We start from the raw sequence: 20,100 nt of genomic DNA on the forward strand, positions 1-20,100 counted from the left end.
GCCTGTAGCGACAGGACAAGGGGGAATGGCTTTAAACTAAAGGGGGTAGATTCAGACTAGATATAAGGAAGACATTTTTTACACTGAGGGTGGTGAAACACTGGCCCAGGTTGCCCAGAGAGGTGGTGGATGCCCCATCCCTGGAAACATTCCAGGTCAGGTTGGACGGGGCTCTGCAACTAGAGCAGGTTGCTCAGATGTCCCTGCCCACGGCAGGGGGGTTGGACTAGATGACCTTTAGAGGTCCCTTCCAACCCAAATTATTCTATGATTCTATGAATTTAAAAAACCTCAACCGTGATAAAGTTAGCAGCTTTACCACCTGGGTGCTGATCAGAAAGATGGTGTTACTGCTGCATCAAGCCTGTGTTTGACAGGCCTGCCAGACATCCAAGTGAAGATTATAGTGCCTCCACAAGGAGCTTGTACTGTTCCTCTGCCTGGCACACACGACATTTTCTGGCTTATTTCACACCATAAATGCAGACGTAGACAATGCAATACTATTTGCTTTTCATCCCACCAGTGTGCCTGATGGGAATCAAAGGGCAGAAAATACAGTTTCTAGGTACAGCCCACCTATATTCATGTCACCTCTTATCCGCATAAGGGAAAGCTCAGCAAAATCAGAGAGTACCTTTGGGACGCCCATGTGGGAAGTCTTTCATCTTATGATGCATTAGCCAATGTTTAGGCTTATGTGGTGCATCATTTGCGGAAAGTTCTGTCAAGTAGCTCTACTGCCATGTCAATACTCTTTCATTAGTAGTATTTCCAACAGTTAAGTGAAACTTTAAAAAAAAAACAAACCAACAAAAACCCAAAGGTATCTGTATCACTCAACTCCACCTAAATCGTCAGTGCTCCAGCAAAGTGCCATAGCACCACTGCTTCACTGTCAAGGCATGGGGAACTTGCCAGAGGTCAAGCTTTCCTGATGCCAACCACCCATTCACTCCTCTCTAAAGCCACCGGATTGTAATTAGGCTAAACCTGATGCAGAAGCAATCTATGATTCCTATTACCTGTTACTTGTTTCAGATTGCAAGACCCTAAACTTTACCAAGAATAAAACTGTAGCACCTGGGAATCTGACCATCTGCTAGCAGGAACAGCGGAGCAAAAAAAGCAATTCTGGCAAAGTCATTTCAATCTCATCTGTCAGCAAGTCTTCCCCCTTGCCTTTTAATATCCTCACTGCCTTGCCTAGCTATTTGTGGCTCTCAAAAGTTGGAAGAATAGGATTTTCTCAGTTCAGCTCAGCTTTCAACACTCTTCTGTATGAAGAATTTCTACAGTTCTTGTTATGGTCTGGTATTTTACTGATGAAACAGAAACATTAAGTTTCAGAAGGACTAACAGCATCCATATTAAGTTTTGTTGAAGCAGCACACGACCATTTCCCCCACCCCAAAAGTGCCACACCACCAAGTTACATGCGTGTCCCCATTGCATCACTATCTTTGCATCTTTAAATACCAAAATGAAAAGAGCTAATAGAAAACTAAAATATACTGTTAGAAAGTACAAGCTGGAAACAAGACTTTGAACGCTTCCACTGCTGTGTCTTTTCCAGCAGATTACATCAGGAACGAGCTCCTGCCAGTTTCAACTCCAGGTCTTCAGGAAATTTAGCAGTTGCTGAACAAAACCGAACATTTAGTGCTGATTACTAGGCAAAGAAGGATGAACATTGTGACAGGGAACCCACTGCATTTATCATATGAAACAAACCAACACCTTCGTTCATACATACCAAGGTTCAAGGCTAGTTAGTAGCTTCAGAGCGTTCTCAGGGCACCAAATTAGCATGCACCTCACTAAAATGCAGTTACACCACAGGCAAGCAGCTCCTTAGAAGGCTGCAATGAATCATTCATGAATACAGGAGCTGAAATCCTTGTTAAGGGAATTAAAAAAAGACATCCCCCTCCCCCAGACCTGTCCAGCACAAATGAACAACTCTTACTGGGTGATACTGTTAAATTTGCTTTTATAGCTCATCCTTTGCCAGAAGTAAGTGTCAGCCGTACTTTCCAATTTAAGAAAGCTCTAAGTGATCAGAGTAAGTTCTGCCCATGTAACTATGACAGTGTATCATGCCAGTATTCAAAATTACGTAAGATAAAAGCCTCATGGAAACTTGTATTTGAAGTGGTTGGGGTTTTTTGCTTGTTTGTTTTTGTTGTGTGTGGTTGTTTTTTCGGGTTTTTTTACAGCAATCTGCCCATCCAGGTTTAAGCAAGAGATTCTCCAGGACTGGATATGAAAGAGCACCTTAGTCCATTAACGTTTTCAGCAAGCTTTGGTAAAAATGTGCTTTGGAATTCTTGCTATTGACTGTTCCCTCATATAAAGGGGGAATTAAAATTGGGCAACCTAATGCTGTAAACATAATCATCACTTACACTTGGGCTTCCTCCTGGAAACAGAATTTAAACTTCATAAAAGCCATGAATCCACAGCAACTTGAAGAGTTATTAGCTCAGTCCCCTGCACGCTCTGGAGGGCCAGGCAGCAATACCTGCTCATTAGGTTACATCTCAACTTCATTTCTAACGTGGACCTCTTACCTCCTGGCCGTTCCTTTCTAGGAGGAGAATTCCAGCTGCAGCTACAGAAGCCAGCAATAGCTGCAAATTTCCTTACACACTCCTTCAGCAAGAAATAATCTTTATGCAATGCAAACCATTTACAGAGAAGTGGGTCAGCTATAAAAAAAAAACAAAGTGTGTGTGAAATTCCTTTTCAGTCAGTCACTACAGAACAGAGCACTGGGCAGAGGCAGCATGCAAAATACCATTTCAGTCTGGCAGTAACGAGAGGAGTGAAGAGGGGGACTGAAGGACTTGACCTAGATTGCAGTATCTTTTCTACTCATCCAATTAGCCAAATGCTATTCAAGGTTTTAACCAGAAATGAGGTCAAGAAGGAATGGACAATTCCATGTTATTAGAAACCAAGTGCCGTTAAATGCCAGTGCACGTTATCATTCTATGCAGCATTTGAGACTGTAATGTGTCATACCCTTTTTAAATGTGCTTGAACAGTAGCTTGAAGAGGTGAGATCCAAGAGTCATGTTTCACCTCGAGGACCCAGTTAGGCAACTGCAGAACTCGCAGCTCAACGTGAACTTTGAGGAGGACACGGAAGGAGACCAGGACACCAGGCTACGCTGCCGCAGCAGCTCCACGGAAGCTCCCTGCTTGTTTCTGCTAAGATACACAACTGGAGAGGCGAGGCAGAACACACAGGTCTAAGAAGCTGTACACCACTACTCAGCAGAGACAGGAACCTGGCTCCAAAATTGTCCGTATTTGTGAAGTTTTGTTTCGAGGATACAGCTGAGGGGAAGCTGAAGTGCTGCTTCAAATAAAACATTTCTGGATTTGTGAAAAACTTGGACACGGAAAGACAACGTGACCATTCTTCAGACTACCCCGTGCTCCCACCAACTTCCACAGCTCCCACCCAGGTGCTTGATAAGCTCAGCTTTAAGTGAAGAAAGAACAGTTTGAAAGAAGCTTGACAAGATTATATCAACCTCAAGGACTGGGAGAAGTTCAGTGTCTAGGATAGATTTTTGTGGGCATAACCAAAAGTGATCATCCCTACAAAACAACTCAGAAGTTTCTGGACTTGGAGCTTATATCCCTGAATTTAGAGAACAGCAAACAAAGTGGAATAGCACCTCTGAGGTGAGGGCTTGAGCGCAACATACCTTCAGCAATAACGTGTGTATGAGATGGGAGAGGGGCAGAAGTCTATCGGTGGGGACTAAGAGTAGCCTTTTCCAAAAAAAAAACCCAAAACCCCACAACCCACCCCCCAAAAAAACCAAAACCCAAATCCCTCTGCATTATCTCTCAAGGTTTGAGAGGGCTGAGGAGTTACACAGCAGTAATCTAAAAGTGATATGAAAAGGTCACAATTAGCAAGGGACAATTACTAAGCAAGACTTGCTGAACTGCTCCTGGCCGTATATTTTGGCTCCCCCAAACAGTGCAAGAGTTCAGAATTCAGATGCAAAATACTACCAAGTTGTCATCTTTGCACATATATGGTTTTTTCAAGTATAAATGGTCTTAAGCTCCCAATAAGCATTTGTGGAAACAAAATTATTAAGTTTAAGCCCCGTAGTCGTGCCTACATTTAGCTAGTGAAAGGAGAGCATGGGGCAAGCAGCAAGGTGGTGCACGTCACCGGTTCCCAACAAGAAAATAAATGGCAACGCAATTAGAGAGCAAACACCGAAGAGGTCAGAGTCCCAGAACCTGTGCACAGCAGCCCAACAAGGAAGTCTCAAAAATAAACAGTCCTCAGACAGCCACCCTGCATGGGGCAAAGAGCTAAACTGAAGCCAGCTCTTGCTTGATGAAGGTAGCACGCCAGGCCTACGAGGAGGAGTTTTCAGTATTTGCATATGAAAGCATGGGCATGTTAAAACCAACACGACCAGCTACTAAACTTAGATTTACTTAACTTACTGCCAAGAAACCATGTTTGTCTCAAATGACTGAATGTCCTATTAAAACACCAAACTTCTGCGAGCTGAAGCGTCCCATACCGATGCTGAAAGATGGTCCTGCACCTTGGGCACACCTTCCTTCCTCCACCCTGCATAACCATGTGTACTGGCAAAGTGGTAAACAAGATCAGGGATCTAATCCGAGCTAAAAATAATTTTACCTTTTTTTTTTTAATTAAAAAAAACAGAAGAGCTTTACGATTCAATTTGCCAAGCAGCTCCACACACACACACGTGGCACTAGAAAAAGAGGCCAGTGCAAGGGCAGAGCTGACACACATCTCCCCATCTGGCAGCCACAGCAGCTTGAACAGTTTGTAAACCAGCCTTTGACTTGCAAATATCACACAGGACCTGCAGGAAGCAGGTAATTGCATCTCCTGTGGCTGCCAGCCTGGGATCCTGCCCAGGTTCATCCTTCTACTAAGGTGAGTCCAAAAAGGAAAGTAGGAAACAAACATGCATGATGGCATGTGGTACAGACAAAATCATCAAGTTTCATGGTGTAGTTTTACGGATTTGTTAACCTTTGCTTAAGAGTACTATACTTCTCTTTAGGTTTTACCATTTGATGCAATAAGGTTTGAATGCAAGATCACTACTCAACATCTTACGCACACATTTGCGGGCTGTTTTTCAAATGCAAAGAGCACGCTGCGAGCCAAAGCCACTGCAGCTATTTTTACCCTGTGCATTAGACTTTGGGTGCTTGTGCTATGATACATGGAGTCAACAAGTTCATGTTAAGGATGATCTGGAAAGATCAACTGGATTTGCACTCCTGGTTGCCAGAGGTGAGGTAATAAGCCTTTTAGCAACAACACTGATAAAAGACATCACAGATAGTTCCTGCTGGACAGGTTTTTACAAAATGTCCAACTGAAAAGTGTCTTTAGCCATGAACATCATTGCACTAACAATACTTAAGGTTGTTTAAATGCACCAGCTTAACTAAAGTCACCAAAACATGCACCAATTGAGTAATATTTGTTACCAACGATGAGAAAAACCTTACTTAAAACATCATTTAAGAACTCCACCTTCTTCTAATAATTAAAAGTGTTTACAAAAATAAATCATATTACCAGAAGAATACCAATGCTACTTCAACTTCTAAAATTTGTCCTCCAGTAATTAGAGCCAGGATAGGATTATCAACCTTTTTTCCTGCAGTAAAACGGTTACCACCTTTAATGTTTTTACCCTTGCCGGAAAACAGGGTTCTCTTTCCTATTTCAACTTTCACATTAGTCAGAAAGCTGAAGCTGAGACACCGTGGGAAATTCGTTGCCTACTGACCTGTCGTGAGAACTAACGCTAAGGACCTTCACTTGAATTTGGAGTTGATGACGAAGCTATTCATCCAGCTAATCTTCTCTTCTGAAGAGAAATCTCTCAGAACAGAGGCTCCTACAGCTCCTCACAATCTCATCTGAATACAGTTTGACAGACCTTGAAATGCAGAAGTCTCTCTTGTTACCATAAGAGAGAGTTGTTGAGTGTTGGCAAGATATTCATGCTGCCTGGCAGAAAACCTCAGTGGCTGCTCTGAAGTCACTGCTCAGGCATGTCTATCTTACCCCAAAACCGCTGCTGTGTACCTTCCCATCTGGCTGGGAGAGCCAGCAATGAGAGGTAAGGTTGCTGAGCTACACTGTTTTTTTTTGTTTTGTTTTGTTTTAAACGCTGCAACCAAGGCTTTGCATTTCACTTCATCCATTTTGCCACTGGTAGAGAAGGCAAGCAGCAGAAATGCTTTTCACCAAATCCTACGTGTCAGCACTGGTGAGCGCTCTTTGAAACAGATTGGAGGTTTAAATACAGCTTAAAAAAAAAGTAGATGTACAGCAGCTAGCAGCAAACTTCTGAATCTGTCAGCACAGGAGGTGGCTTCTTCCCCGTTCAGTAACTCCCAGTTCCGATAAGCCACGAACATAGTGTTTTTATAAGTCACTAGTCAAAGCTTCCAAATGAAGTGATATGTTTTATACCAAGAAATTGCATCTCTCCCACCATTCCATTCTTCTGTATTCCTGTATGAGTAGCATACAAACACTGCTCTCCACGCGTGCTGGCAGAAGACAAATCTTTCACGTTCTTAACCCCCCCACACACCACTTGGTGCAGAACTAGCAGACCGCCCAGGACCCCACGTTTCCTTTCCAGATCCACTTGTGTTTTAGGGCAGCATCAGCACAAAACCAGGAAACTACAAGGCATTATTTGGACTGCAAGGCTCCACAACATTCCTTCAGTTACACGGCAAAAAAAAAAAAAAAGTGGCAGAAACGCAGAGAAAACTCAAGACAGCATGTACAAGAGGTTTCTTGGTGAAAGAAACAGAGGGATAAGCAGATTGCGTGCAAGACACCAATATCTCGCAAGACTTCACTGTAAAGGCCAAGTGGTGGGAAGCCCGTGGGGACAGATGGCGGAAGGAGGAGCAGAAGACAAGGGGCCATTGCCCACTGCCATGCAGATGCAGCAGAAGACAGTAAGGTCGCTGCAGCTCCAGCTTTTGAAATACCAACAAAATGAGAAAATAAGGAGTTGACCCTGAAAGTCAGGGCTAACTGGAGCCATCGGATTTCCACTGTCAAGTAACCATGGAAGATACAAGTAGATAGCCTGAACCTGGGCAGCTCTTTTGGAGGACATTGTTTTTCCACATTCTTTCCCCTAGAGCAGAGAGGAAACCTTAGCGCTCATTCTTTCCTTTTAAGACTGGAAAACACTGAGCTGTATACAGCTCTAGGGGAGACTTAAGGTCAAAGATAGACAGGAAGCCTCAGCGAAACATCAAAATAAAAGGCATTTGAAGTACATTAGCTGCTTGGTTAGGGAAAGTACACTATTTGTAGAGAACTGTGTAAATAAAAACCAGTTTGTTACTGGAGTTAAGTGCTCATCTACAACTCAAAAGCTTTGTCAGAAAAAAATAACATTTTTTTTTTCAGAATTTATATTTGCACAGCAGAGAGCTGAAAGCCTCCAGCAGAAGTAAGGTAAGGTAAGGTAACCCCCTGCAAACACTTTCAGGATAAGGAAAATAAGGAAAAACAACATTTTAAGCATGTGTCAAGTGGCACTCCCAAGATTTAAGACAGCCACTGATAACAACCAGGGCTCTACGTGTGCCTTGCCACGTGGTTTTCAGGTTGTTAATTCACCGTATGTCCCAAAGCAAGAAGGTGAAATGCAAAGATGCGGGTGTTTTTTACTTCAGCTGCCTTTCCAAAACAGATGTTTATTTAGTGGAAGAAAACCCATCCAAGTTCAGGCATGAGTGAAAATCTTCCTGATTAAGGATAAACCCATTATTGCAATGACACTGCCGATGAGACAATTTTCTTTGCCATTTTCTGAACAACTCCAGTGTTCAACCTTCCAACAAGAACTGAGATCTGCAAGTTCAGATGGAGACAGCTGCAAGGAGGTGAGCAGAGACCCTGAAGACCTGTAGCTGCCTTTTAAAGATTTTACATGAGAGGGAAGCAGACTTTAAGTGATGGTGTGTGTTAATACTTTAAAACAGAGATTATCTAGCTCAGTGGGACTTTAATCTTGGTTGAAACCTTTAAACCTTACTATTCTAATGGCAGATAGTCGTTCATACAACCTGCACTAGAAGTGTTTCGTGTTTTCCTGCCCACTAGCTGCTGAAAGATAATTTAAGTGATGTTATGACAGTACCACGAAACAAAATGCTGACTTTTTCATGGCAGTAAGGATGGGACCTAACCTTCAATGGGGGTTAAGGAGAACTGAATTAATTCTAGCTGATATACCGACGGGCACACTTGGGAGAAGGCAAAAATTTTGCCATTTAATTTCCATGACAAAGTGCATAAGAAGTTATTTGCTGACCCTCTGCCACCAGAAGACCTATGTCCACATTACACAAAGTAAACTTCAAATTCAGTATTTCCAGAAGTACACTGATACTTAATAAGACAGTATAGGAGAAAGCGGAACTACATTTACACTGCACATACTTCTAAAGAAGGACTGCTACAGGAGCCCTCTCAACACTCATTCAGTCCCATGGTGGGTTGCTAAGAAGGAAGAAATGCTGAAGACATGCTGAAGACAGATGCAAGTTAAACACTAGCAACTAAAGCGGACATAATACAAACTGTGGTGCCTTTCAAAGTATTTGCACCATGCACTAAGTACTTGGCTGGGGAGGAATCCTGCTTAAAAGCCTGTGGGCTCTTAAGACAACAGCGATTAGCCATTTTCAACCCTTCACCTTGCTCTGTGAATTATTTCTGCAGAAGTTACTGGAAGGAGTTGTGGCAATGCCCAAATCCAGGCAGGCTCGTTCCAAGTGCAGCTGGAGAATCACAGGCTCTGGAGCTGATGTCCCAGGTGACAGAGGAGCAAAGCCCTCAGAGGTGTCTGGGGACACTGTATTCCACTGGATGGAGAGTACACGAGCCCAGCTCGTGCTCTCAGCTACAGCACACAGACTCCATCCATCTGAAGCATCATCTCCCAGGTTTGATAAAAGCTTCATGTTTAAAATGCTCTTTAATGAAGAAGCGACTGTCATTTTCCAATACGATTCTGCTGAAGCATCCACTGCCTGCCACAGGGAAACAGGATCAGTATAGTCAGTGCTCTGCAAGTATTACTGACCATTTACTTGCCAAAGTCTTTAGATTGCACAAGCCACCGCTGCCAGGAACACCATTCTACCGCAGCTTTTCAGCGGCCACAAATTCCCCCATCATGCTCCGTCTGTGCATCGCGTGCCAGAAAGCACATGGGAAAAGAGGAGTAAATGGGTTTTGTTGATCTCAGAGGGATGCTGTATGGGGACAGAGTGTAGGCTGAGCTCAGAAAAAGCTCCTGAACAGCAAAACTGCAAGCCATAAGAGGTAACGTTTATTGCTGCATCTCGTAAGAGGTTTAAGAGCAAATTCAAATTTCCCCACATGGAAAGTGGGGAAGAATTCTTCCCAGCAGAACACAAATGGCATGACTTGCCAGAAAAGGAAGAGGGATGTTTTTACGAAGTGATCTTATCAAATCAATTTTGAATTTAGAATCCAGTACAACACAAGTAAGTGCACTCAGACTCCAGCAGAGCCAGTGCAGTTATTAGAAGGAAAGACAGTGTCTAATATCTATAAAGCCACTGAAAACAGTTTTAGGAGAGCATACAGTTACCAGCAATGGCATTGCAGTATTTTATGCTCTTGAAAATAAAGTTTTAATCTGCCGCAAAGAGAGAAGTTCAGTTCCTGCCCCAAAGTAGCATCGCTGCAATGACATCAGTAGGGCTTCCTGGTTGGAAGTAACCAGTAGTCACATCAGTTTGGCCTACAGTGAACAAAAACACATTTAAGCAAGGGTTCCTTTGGATGTTCCTATGTGGAACTACTGCAGAACCACACACAATCAAAATATTGTCCATATGTGAGGCAAAATTTATGCTCATGTCAAAGCATTACAAACAGGTACAGCTGTTGCCCTTAGTTTGACTGAGCTCTCATGCTCTCAGGTTCTTTCAGTTAAATTTACCTGAAGATAAAAGCATACTGAACCTACTGGAGAGCTGGCAAACAGACCCTAATCCTGTTGCTACTGTTCTGGTTTGTTTTTTTTTTAATATACTTCAGTGGAAAAAAAAAAAGGGGGTAAATTCTTTTAATTTAAACAAAACTCATAAGTACGTAACCCATCTGGCTGAATAATTTCATGCACACTTCCTGAAGCTGCAAGTCTATAGGTATATACTTGGTTTTAACCAGGCAAATAAAATTCCTGATTCTTCTCAAATTAGCATGAATTTATCATGCACATTTATAATCACACCATACACTTCTTTAGAAGAGTCAACACTTAACTATTACAAAATTAGATTACATTTCAGTAACTAGAAGATACCCAGCTCCAAAACAATTGTCTTAGCAGGGCTGTCATCTCCCCTGTAAGGGACTATGATGAAGTCACAGCCACATTATAAGCATTTAAACACATTACACTATGGCTACAACAGACAACACAGAAATACTTCTGCAGGAGGAGAGCAATCCAAACCACACGTAGCAACATAGGACATACTACTTTCCTGGTTTATTCTAAAAGCAGAGGAAGGACGATAAACTTGACCACCCACAGACAGTCATCTAAGTCACCAAGCCCTGATGATCGATGTATTAGGGTTCTAGCCACTACAACAGGAACCTTTGGTACACATCCGAATGCCAACACAAAGCATCAGCTCAGTATCAGCCTCAGTACCAAAACCCAAGGATCACCACTGACACGCAGCAGACCTCTGCATGGCTGTTGAGACCTCGGTGCCTGGCTGTCCAGTCAGTTTAGCATCAACCTTGTCACCTGCTTATCCAGCCTGTGTCTCACCAGCTTGGTCATAAGGATGCTATGGGAAAAATCACACCAAAAGCCATGTTAAAGGCAAGGTAAACGCCATCCACTGCTCTGTCCTCCTCCACAGAGCCAGCCATCTCATCACCTCGGTCAGCAACAGCTTACCTTTGGTAAATCCACACTGGTTGTCCCCCAAAACAACATTCTTCCCCCACACGCACAAGAAAGCGGCTTCCAGGAGTATTTGTTCCATATCTTCCCAAGGACCCAAATAAGGATGACCAGGCCTATTTCCCTACAGCCTCCTTCTCACCCTTTTGAAGATGAGTGTGACATTTTCCGTCTGCCACTCACAAGGAGCTTTCCTCAGTCACCACAGCCCTTTAAGGACAATAAAGAATCAGCTTGCAATCATGTTGGCCAGTTCCTTCAGCACACCAGGAAAATCTTTTGTTTACACAGAAAAGCAGGAAATCGTTCTAGTGGCCTGAAGTTGAACTAAATACTTAAACACCAATCCATACAGGGCCATAGCAGATCTTGATGGACCTTCTGTGTGACTATCTAGCATCCCAGTGTCCCAGGAGGCTGCTCTCCCATTCTCCATGCTGCTTGGGACTTCCAAAATGAGAGGAGTTTCCAGGTATTTAGTAACCTGCAACAGATTTCCACAAGCCCAGGCAAGCCTTTAGCATCCACAACATCCTGCAAAAGCAAGTTCCACAGCCTACATCTCCTCCCGCGCTCTCCGAACATGAGGCTGGCAGACAGCACTTGCCACCCCTTGGCTTCTGCACTGAAACAGAGTGAACACTGCATCATTGGAGGCTTTTTCTTTAAAAAAAAAAAAGTATAATCTCACTGCCACAGCTATCAAGTGATAAGCTCACATGCTTAGTCCTCCAAATTTTCATCTCTACTCAACTCCACAACAGTAATAGTGCTCTACTTCTCTGTAAAGCAGAGTTTTGTAGCATCTGCAGAACATAAGCAATTAGGCACGATTATCCAATTTCTCACATATTATCTGAAAGGCCATTCAGTAACAGTGATAGTATTTTCAGTATGTCCTACTGAAGCTGCCTCATTTGGGACACGAATTCAGATCAGACCTCTGAGAAGATCCCACAGCTGGTTACAGCAGAGATGTTTTAGAGACACAGGAAGAATTCGACTGAATGTTTTGGCGGTTCTTGGCCCTCTATTTTTACTCCTCCAAACAGTTTAAGCTAACCACATAAGCAGAAAACCTGACAATCATAGGAAAAAAAACAGATATATCAAGCATCCGCTTCTGGTGTGTTTTAACACACATTGTAGACAACGGATGCACATGCAGAATTGAAGCAAAAAGCCACAGGATGATCTTCATTCAGCATTGGCATATTTAGGCAATAACACCCAGCTGTCACATCTACATTATTATAGTTTTAACTCTGATCTGGAGAGCACTCACAATGCTGGCTCTCAAGTGTCTCCACTTACCATGCTTCAGCTCACTTTCCAGAGCAGCTAGTGGAGAAGACAATGGATTCTCTTTGGATGAGGCCAGAGGAGCACCTTTCAGTTCAGAGCACATCCAGTATGCGACAGGCAGTAGCAAAAGTTCAGCCCTGTGGGTCAAACCAGAGCTACCCCGATGCAAAACCCTGCAGCAGACATAGCATTGATATCGACTCCTCCTCCCCACCAATTTTCCCCACAGGGTGATTTTATCACTCCACATTACTCGCTAACGTGAATAGCACTTGGTGCACAAAGACACAGACTGTGAAGCATGGGTTTTAAGCACAAAGTATTTGGACTTCCCTCTTTTTATACAAAAAGCTTGCATGATACCCAGAATCCAACTACATTTTAGTAAGAGATGATTCTTCCATTTCTTTAGGACACTAGACAACATGCTGGTTCCTACACAGTGGTTAGGTTCATTTAAACCATCTTCTGCAGACGCTGCAAAGACCATATCCGGGAAACAAAACTGGCTTTTGTTCTCAGACATTCTCACTTGGAAAAGCCTTGCACAAAAAATGCTCAAGACATGCTTGCACATCTACATTTCTCAGCTGATTTGAAAGGAGATCACAACTTTTGCAGAAAAGCCATTTCAGCGCTCTTGCAGCTTTAGAGACAAGCTCACTCAAGGAAGTCTGCATGATACCTTTAAATCCTTCCATGCTAAAATAAAGTTAACAAGAGAGACTGAGCAAAAGTATATCTAAGTTCTGTATTAAAATTAGTATCTAAACTGCATTTGTTGCTTTAAATAAGAATAGAAATAAAGAAAACACGTTTGAGATCCTTCCGTAGCACGGAATTTTTCTACTGGAACACAGAACAAGGTGAGCAGTTGCCCAGACCTCCGACTCTGAGCTTGCTGTGAGAGGCACTCACGGGGCAGGGCTGCGATGCTCTGCAGCTGGTGGGGATTCCCTGCCTGGCACCGCTGCTCTCCATCTCCTCTTCCATCTTGCACTGCTGAGCTGGGTGCTCGCACATCTGCCACCACCCTGCTTTGCAGGGGGGAAATAACACTCCAAGATTTGACCAAGTGCATTTGGGACAGATGGACTCCACTTCCCTCAAGCCAAGAGCCAGCCCCCCTCAGGTATCTTTTAAAAAAAAAAGTTGTACTAATACCTTAGCACAACATTGCATCATCAACCCTGTGGATCAGCTACGAAGCTGGCAAACGAGCTTACTGAACGCCAGCCATGGCAAGCACAACCGCACATCCAAAGCAGCAGGACTGTATATGTGTAATAACTCACAGGGATTTTGACACCTTCAAGAGGTTAAAGTTCCTAGCAGGAACACAGGCTATGACTTGGAAATTAGTTTTTAAAATGGCAGGCAAATAATTGGATTACTGTGACTGGAAGAAGGGCAGATTCTGTAGTCTGCCGGTTTGCTACAGCAATTAAAGTGGATTACTCTGCCACCTCATCCTTTCTAAATCCTATTGCCATATCAGAACGAATTTTTTAAGCCTCCATTTGGGAGGCCTCCATTTGTCTCTTACAGATTCCCAAGAGGAGTTTAAGGCAACTTTCAGTTCACTAGGAAGTTCTGGCATCCAGAAGAGTAGATATCAGAGGATACAACCCACGCTGGGCCAAAACAGAGTTCACATTTGCAGAGCAATTGCTGACTTTACTGTAAAGTCCTTAAAAAAAAAAAAACAAACAACTTGAAAAAATGCAAGAAAAATACATCCAAGTGCTGAGGTCAAGAAGAGATGCACATGAGTAAGTAGCAAAGAAAACTGCAGTTCTCTATTAACATGTGACAAAGTTTGTGCCAACTTTTGTTCAGTCTTGTGCAGCCACAAGTCTATTTCTCTAGAAACACTGCCAAGGTATTTTCCTGGCTAGCAGACACGTAGATACGTCACGTGGCAGAATGACACCGTACAATGGCTTGGTCACCAGAGCAGTGGCTACCAGCTGCACTACACCCGTCCTGCAGAAGTCTCTGCAAAAGCATTTAACAGACGTAACAGGCCGACCTTAGCCACCACTTCTTGTCCTCAGTGGAAGCAGGTCTGGTACCTGGACACAGACTGAGAACAGGGAAGGAAGCTGTGATAATACTTAGGGGATTGGGAAAAAAAAAAACAAAAACCAAACACAACACCAAAAAACCTAACACACAGCAACAAAAAACAACCCTAAAAAAAAAACCAAGCCGCCTTACCAGCTTCACCTATCAGTTCATTTCACAAGCTTTGATTAATCATTTAACCTCCTACAGCGCTATCTCGTCCAATACCTTGCTGAAAAGGAAAAAGCCAGTTCTCAGATTCACCAGGAAGGGCCTGCTGTGCTCCAAATCATCCTCCGCATTTTTTCCGATTGAGCGATCAGACTTCTGAAGGACCGGTGAAATGAAGAAATCAATCTCAGACATCACGTGCATTTCGTACCCAGCTACACCAAGTACTACTCTTCTCTCAAAGAACAATCTGCAAGCACACACAATTCAGCTCGGCCAACCTGTATATTGAAAAGCTGTAGCCAGGCACTTGAAATACGTAGTAGCAAACAGTAACAGCATCGTCTACTAGACTGATCAGTCCCTCAAATTGATGTTTTACAAAATCCTCTGAATTCCTGCATATTTTTGCAGCAGTCTTGGAAACTCTGCAGATTTTCAAGTCTATGTATACAGGTGAGCAAATGGACTCAGGTACTTGTAGACAAGCGGGCAGCTTCTACAATTTGGATCCTTCCACCCTCTCTTCTGCATACGTCTTAACAGAAAGCAGGGAAAAAAGGCATCCCTCAGATTCCTTACTTCATCACCCCCCCCAGAAAATTGCACCTTAATAAAAAGGACAGTCTTAATTAAGTCAACTTGCAAAAGCATGCCATTTGTTTCCCTAACAAATATGCTTTCTACTTGATTTCGCCTTTTGACCTTACTACATTATCTTCTGTTCGACACAGCAGATGGGCCTGCGAACACCAGATCAGATCGTATGTTCTGCGCTATCAGTTTCAGAGATGGCATGTCTTTTCATTTTAATTCTTCAGCTGACAGAAGTGATGTAAACAAAACCCTACAGCAAGAGAGAAACCGGGTTCACATCACAAGAGCTGCGCAGTAACTGCCAGCATCATGACAGGACTCATACTCGGACATCTACGCCTTCAGAGACGCCCACCACAACACGTTTAGGCTCTGTCTGCTTTGCCAAGGGCATTCTCGCACTGGATTTCCACCCTCCAAAGCCAACAAAGTCAGTTTGACCCAACAGGAAATCAGCACACAGGAAAAAAAACACGGCTGCAGCAGCTCCCTCTCACAAACGGGTAGCATAAAAGACTGCATTTTGTGTTCCTAGATGACCTGGCCAAGGAGCATTTATAGAGACCATCTCCAGCAACAGCACTCGGCCCCCATGCCTCCGCACTCAGAGGCTGTACAGCAGAAAACTGTTTTGTCAGGTCACGCACAGGAACTTCCCATGAAAAACAAACACCAAATTTCTTCAAACTTGGCACGTGACAGCATACACTTTCCTCCACGCAAACACAGCACAAAGACAGCCTGTTTGTGGCTTCTGTCCAGCAACGGGACTTCTTGTCTGGATCTAAACAGGCCACTAACACACCACAACAGCCCGTGTGCTGCAGCACTCCATCACACAGCAGAGCAGAGGACGGCAGCAGGAAGATGCACGGAGCATTCGGCTGTTCTCTGGTCCCTCCCTGTTTTGCAAAGCTGCATCACAAGGACCGCATTAAACATAAGCAAGAGGAATAGCAACAACTCTGAGACCTGAGCAGTCAAAACAAAGCGCAGAACTTCTCTGCTGCACAACCAAAGCCCCGTTGCCACGTGCAACATGGCACCTGCCCCCTTCAGCCACAGCCACTGTGAATATATATTCAGTATTACAATGATAATGCTTACCCAAATCAGACTAAAGCAGGTACTACTGAATATTTGTTCTCTGCCTGCACCAGCTTAACAGGCATCAGCTACAGTTTTCTGATAACCAGTGCACCGCCACAGCCATATGTTTAAGCTCAGCCACAGCAGGGGCACTGCACAGGCACCAGCCCGGCTGTCCGCACCGTTGGGTTAGTACAAGGTCCCTGGCACAGATCTGTACGCAAGGTGACAAACTGAGCCCGGACACCAGTTTACGGCGCAGTTCAAGAATTAGCACAGGCCAGCCTGCCAAAGGCGGCCTGAACATGGTCATCCAGTTTGAAGGATGGAGGTTCAGCAGTGTGGATACACACAGACTCTGTGAGATGGCCTTGGGGCCAGAAAACAAGCCCTAAAACTCAAGTTTACCAGTACAGATGTATTCTGCCTGTTTTAGTCTTCAGCAGAATAGATAAATCACCTCTTTTCTTTAGACACACTGTCTCATTGGCGTGTCTCTGCAGTTTGGTTGCTCCACCACTGTATCTGAAGAGTATTCTCCAGGTTAGAGACATCTACAGTGTATTTATCTTAAAATTGTGTACTATTATCTTAAACTTGTGTACTATATAGTATCAGCTTCTTACCTTAATGAAGCTTTTTATTTTAACTGCAGGGACACCCAGCCATCGTCCCAAGAAAAGTCACAAGTTAACAGTCATCTGCAGCTGCAAATTTACTGAATGAGCCAGGAAATAAGAAAAAGGTTGTTTATCAACAGTAACTTCCTCCCTGAACGCGCTGCCCGCACAGGGCACCCTTTCCTTACTTCACACTGCAATTCTGCTGCAATTAATCGTCCTATACATCTAAGAGCAAGCATAGCTTGAGCCCCACTGAATCCACCTTATCCATATACCTACCTGAGGTCCTTCTATCAAACGGAAAGGCCACGCTTCTGTTGCTTACTACCTTGTTTCCAGCTAACACTGAACTGCTACAACAGATAAAGCTAATTCAAGTAGATATTACCTTGGTGCTCTCCCCTCCCCACATTCCCATCACCTTCCTTGCACGGGAGGACACCTAATCCCAAATACCTGGTTAGGAAGACTAAACCAGCATGAAGCCAGATCAGCACCATAATAATGACAATGGTTTTTTGCTGGTTTAGCTCCCCGAACTACCTACAAGCACCAGCAGTGAGGTGACAGAGAGAGCAAGGAGGTGGAGAGGGGACAGAATCGCCACAGAAACCTCAGCTGCGATGACCTTAGGCTGCTGTTCAGGGACCACCGCAGGGCAGTTTGCTACGACAAGCAGGTCTACAGCCAGCTGCCGTCAAAACCCCCACCCCAAGCCCCTTCTGCAGCTCCACGCTGACCTGTGACTACCGGGGGCTCCGCTCCACCACACAGTGAGCCAGCTCAGAGAGCTCAGCGAGCGAACGAACTCTGCAAAAGAGCGCGGAGATGCAACACTACACTGAAGACAAAATGGAAGGTTTCTCAAGCTTGAGGAAAGTTTTATGTTACCTTTCAGGAGCAGAAGAATAGGGTACCTGAGAGCTGCCGCATTTCTTAACGCAATTTTATAATATACCCCACAAACTTCAACCACCGGCAGCTGAGAAGCCAAGACGAGCACGCAAGCTAGGACAAGAATCAAAAGACATTATTTCAAACTGAAAATGCAGGGGAACTTTTTGAAGATTGGAGCTGGAGTTTGACCAGAATATTTTAACATTCCCGCTGAATACACAAACAAATAATTTACTCAATAGAAAGCATTTACTCATCTTTTCCTAGTTTTGGCTGCCTCTGCCATGAATCTAGGTATGCAACCCAGGGTAACGTGTAACCTGCAGTTTTGATAGTTTTCAGTACAGCTTTTCTAAATACATGTTTTAGCCTTTAAGTGGATTCTGGAAGAGATCAGTGGATGAACAGCAGCGCGCATAGGCTGAAAAAGATCTGGTCCCACTTATACCCTACACTGGAGATTCTTCCGCTCTTTTTTCAAAACAAATTGTTAAAAAAAATACACAAATCCATATACAGAGAAGTACGAAAGTGTTCACCTGTGGGATAGCATCTCATATTCTTAAAATAGTTAACTGCATCATATCTCCTGAAAGAGCAGCAGCTATTTTGATGCCTTTCAAACTGTAAATACAAGGTCCAAATAAATTACTATTTATTAAAATAGTGCATGCAAGTCTCAGCTGCAGATGCCTATTTACATTTGCTTTCCAGCCAGACTTTTCAAGTCTTGTTTTAACAGATACCTCTTTCAGAGTGGTTATGATAGAACCCGAACTCCTCCCCCTCCCCATTAGGTAGATTTGAATCCGCACTGCAAATGCGGATCTCCCAGGAGCCGTGTGCTGTACTCTCACAATTCAACGCTTTTGTTCAGCTCCTGCAGGTCGCACTCGTTTAGTTTCCTCTCTCTCACGCTTGTCCCACTACTCGACTTCCCCTTTTATCCACTCTCTAACGTGCCTGCCCCACACAGAAAGTAGGGTAAGTCCGTCTTCAAAACAGTACAGTAACAGAGACTGTCAGACTGGGAAATCGGACGATAAAAATTCTCCTTTTAGGGTTCGCAACTCGCTACCTGACCCGAGGCGATTCAGCAGCTCCCACTGCAGCAAGTTCTGCTGCAGGAAAGGCACCGATACACCGAGAATACTGAAAAAAAACCATCGTGCACGTCACTTGTTCGCTAATATTATTTACATCCTCATTAATCACATCACTTTGCAAATAAGAGGCGGTAATCCCTCCCCCACGAAGCTTCCCATATAAATTTGTGCCTGGAAACATTAAGCGACTGGAGAACGGGTCAAAATAAAAAAAAACCGCCTATGCCGAGCGCGCGGCGTCGGAACAAAGTTGCAGGCGGAGACAGGCCAGCGGCTCGCAGGGGCCGTGCGGCACTTCACCCCCCCGCACCTCGCCAGGCTGCCCCCGCAGCCCCGCACGCAGCCGGAGGCCGAGCCCGCACCGATCCCCCCCCCCCGCCCCGCCACCATCGGGGCTGCCCGCCGCGCCGGGCTCCGAGCGGGGCCAGGCGCGACGGGAGCGGCCGTCCCCCGCAGGAGGGAGCCCGCATGACCCGGAGCGGCCGGGAGGCCTCTGACCCGCCCCAGCGGCCTCCAGCTCGTCGCCGCCGCCGCCGTCCCACCCCCCCACCCCCCCCGCAGGCCCCGCGTACCGTCCGGGCGGCCTCTGCCCAGGTCCTGCCCTTCTTCCTGCGGCCCTTCTCCCTCATGTCGGACGCGACGGGGCGCAGCTGACTCCGAGACACCCTGGAGGTTCCTTCCGCCCGGGAGGGGGAGGCGGGGGGAGCCGGAGCGGGCGGCGGCGGCAGCAGCGGCCCTAGGTGCGGGCGGCCCCGACCGCGGCGGCCCCTGCGCCCGCCGCCGCTGCCATATTGGGATCCTACTGTAAAGGGCCCCGGTCATGTGACCTCGCCCGCGTGACTCCACCTACTGTACGGGCGGCGGGGGGGGCGGAGCCGCTCGGCGGGGAGCCCCGCCCCCCCAAGCCCGCGCGTGCGCGCTCCCCGCCCCGCGGCGGCTGCCAAAGGGCGCGGCCCCCCGCCTCCTCCTCCCCCCCCCCCTCCCCCCGCCGCGGCCCCGCCTCTCCCCGCCGCGCGCGGCGGTGCCTGAGGCGGGGATGGCGGCGGGGGGATCCCCTCAGGGCCGCCCGCCCCGCCTCTCCCCCGGGCGGCACTGCGGCCTCCCCGGCGGCAGCGACCCCGGCTGCCCACCGCCGCCAGCTGCCTTCCCCCGCTGCCACCAGCTGCCACCGCCTCCCCTCACCCCGCCGCCACCAACCGCCGC

At 45.6% G+C, this 20,100-nt stretch overlaps 1 protein-coding gene across 1 annotated transcript in view; it reads right to left on the reverse strand.

Moving 5' to 3' along the window:
* Positions 1–19,662, reverse strand: part of ASXL2 (ASXL transcriptional regulator 2) — a 122,386-nt gene extending 102,724 nt beyond the window's left edge. Inside the window, exon 1 of the mRNA XM_076332469.1 lies at positions 19,470–19,662. Within this exon, the coding sequence (XP_076188584.1) occupies positions 19,470–19,526 (57 nt within the window). The 5' untranslated portion in view covers positions 19,527–19,662. The remainder of the gene's footprint in view (positions 1–19,469) is intronic.
* Positions 19,663–20,100: the final 438 nt, after the last annotated feature.

Source organism: Aptenodytes patagonicus, chromosome 3 (assembly GCF_965638725.1).
Source record: "Aptenodytes patagonicus chromosome 3, bAptPat1.pri.cur, whole genome shotgun sequence".
NCBI lineage: Eukaryota > Metazoa > Chordata > Aves > Sphenisciformes > Spheniscidae > Aptenodytes > Aptenodytes patagonicus.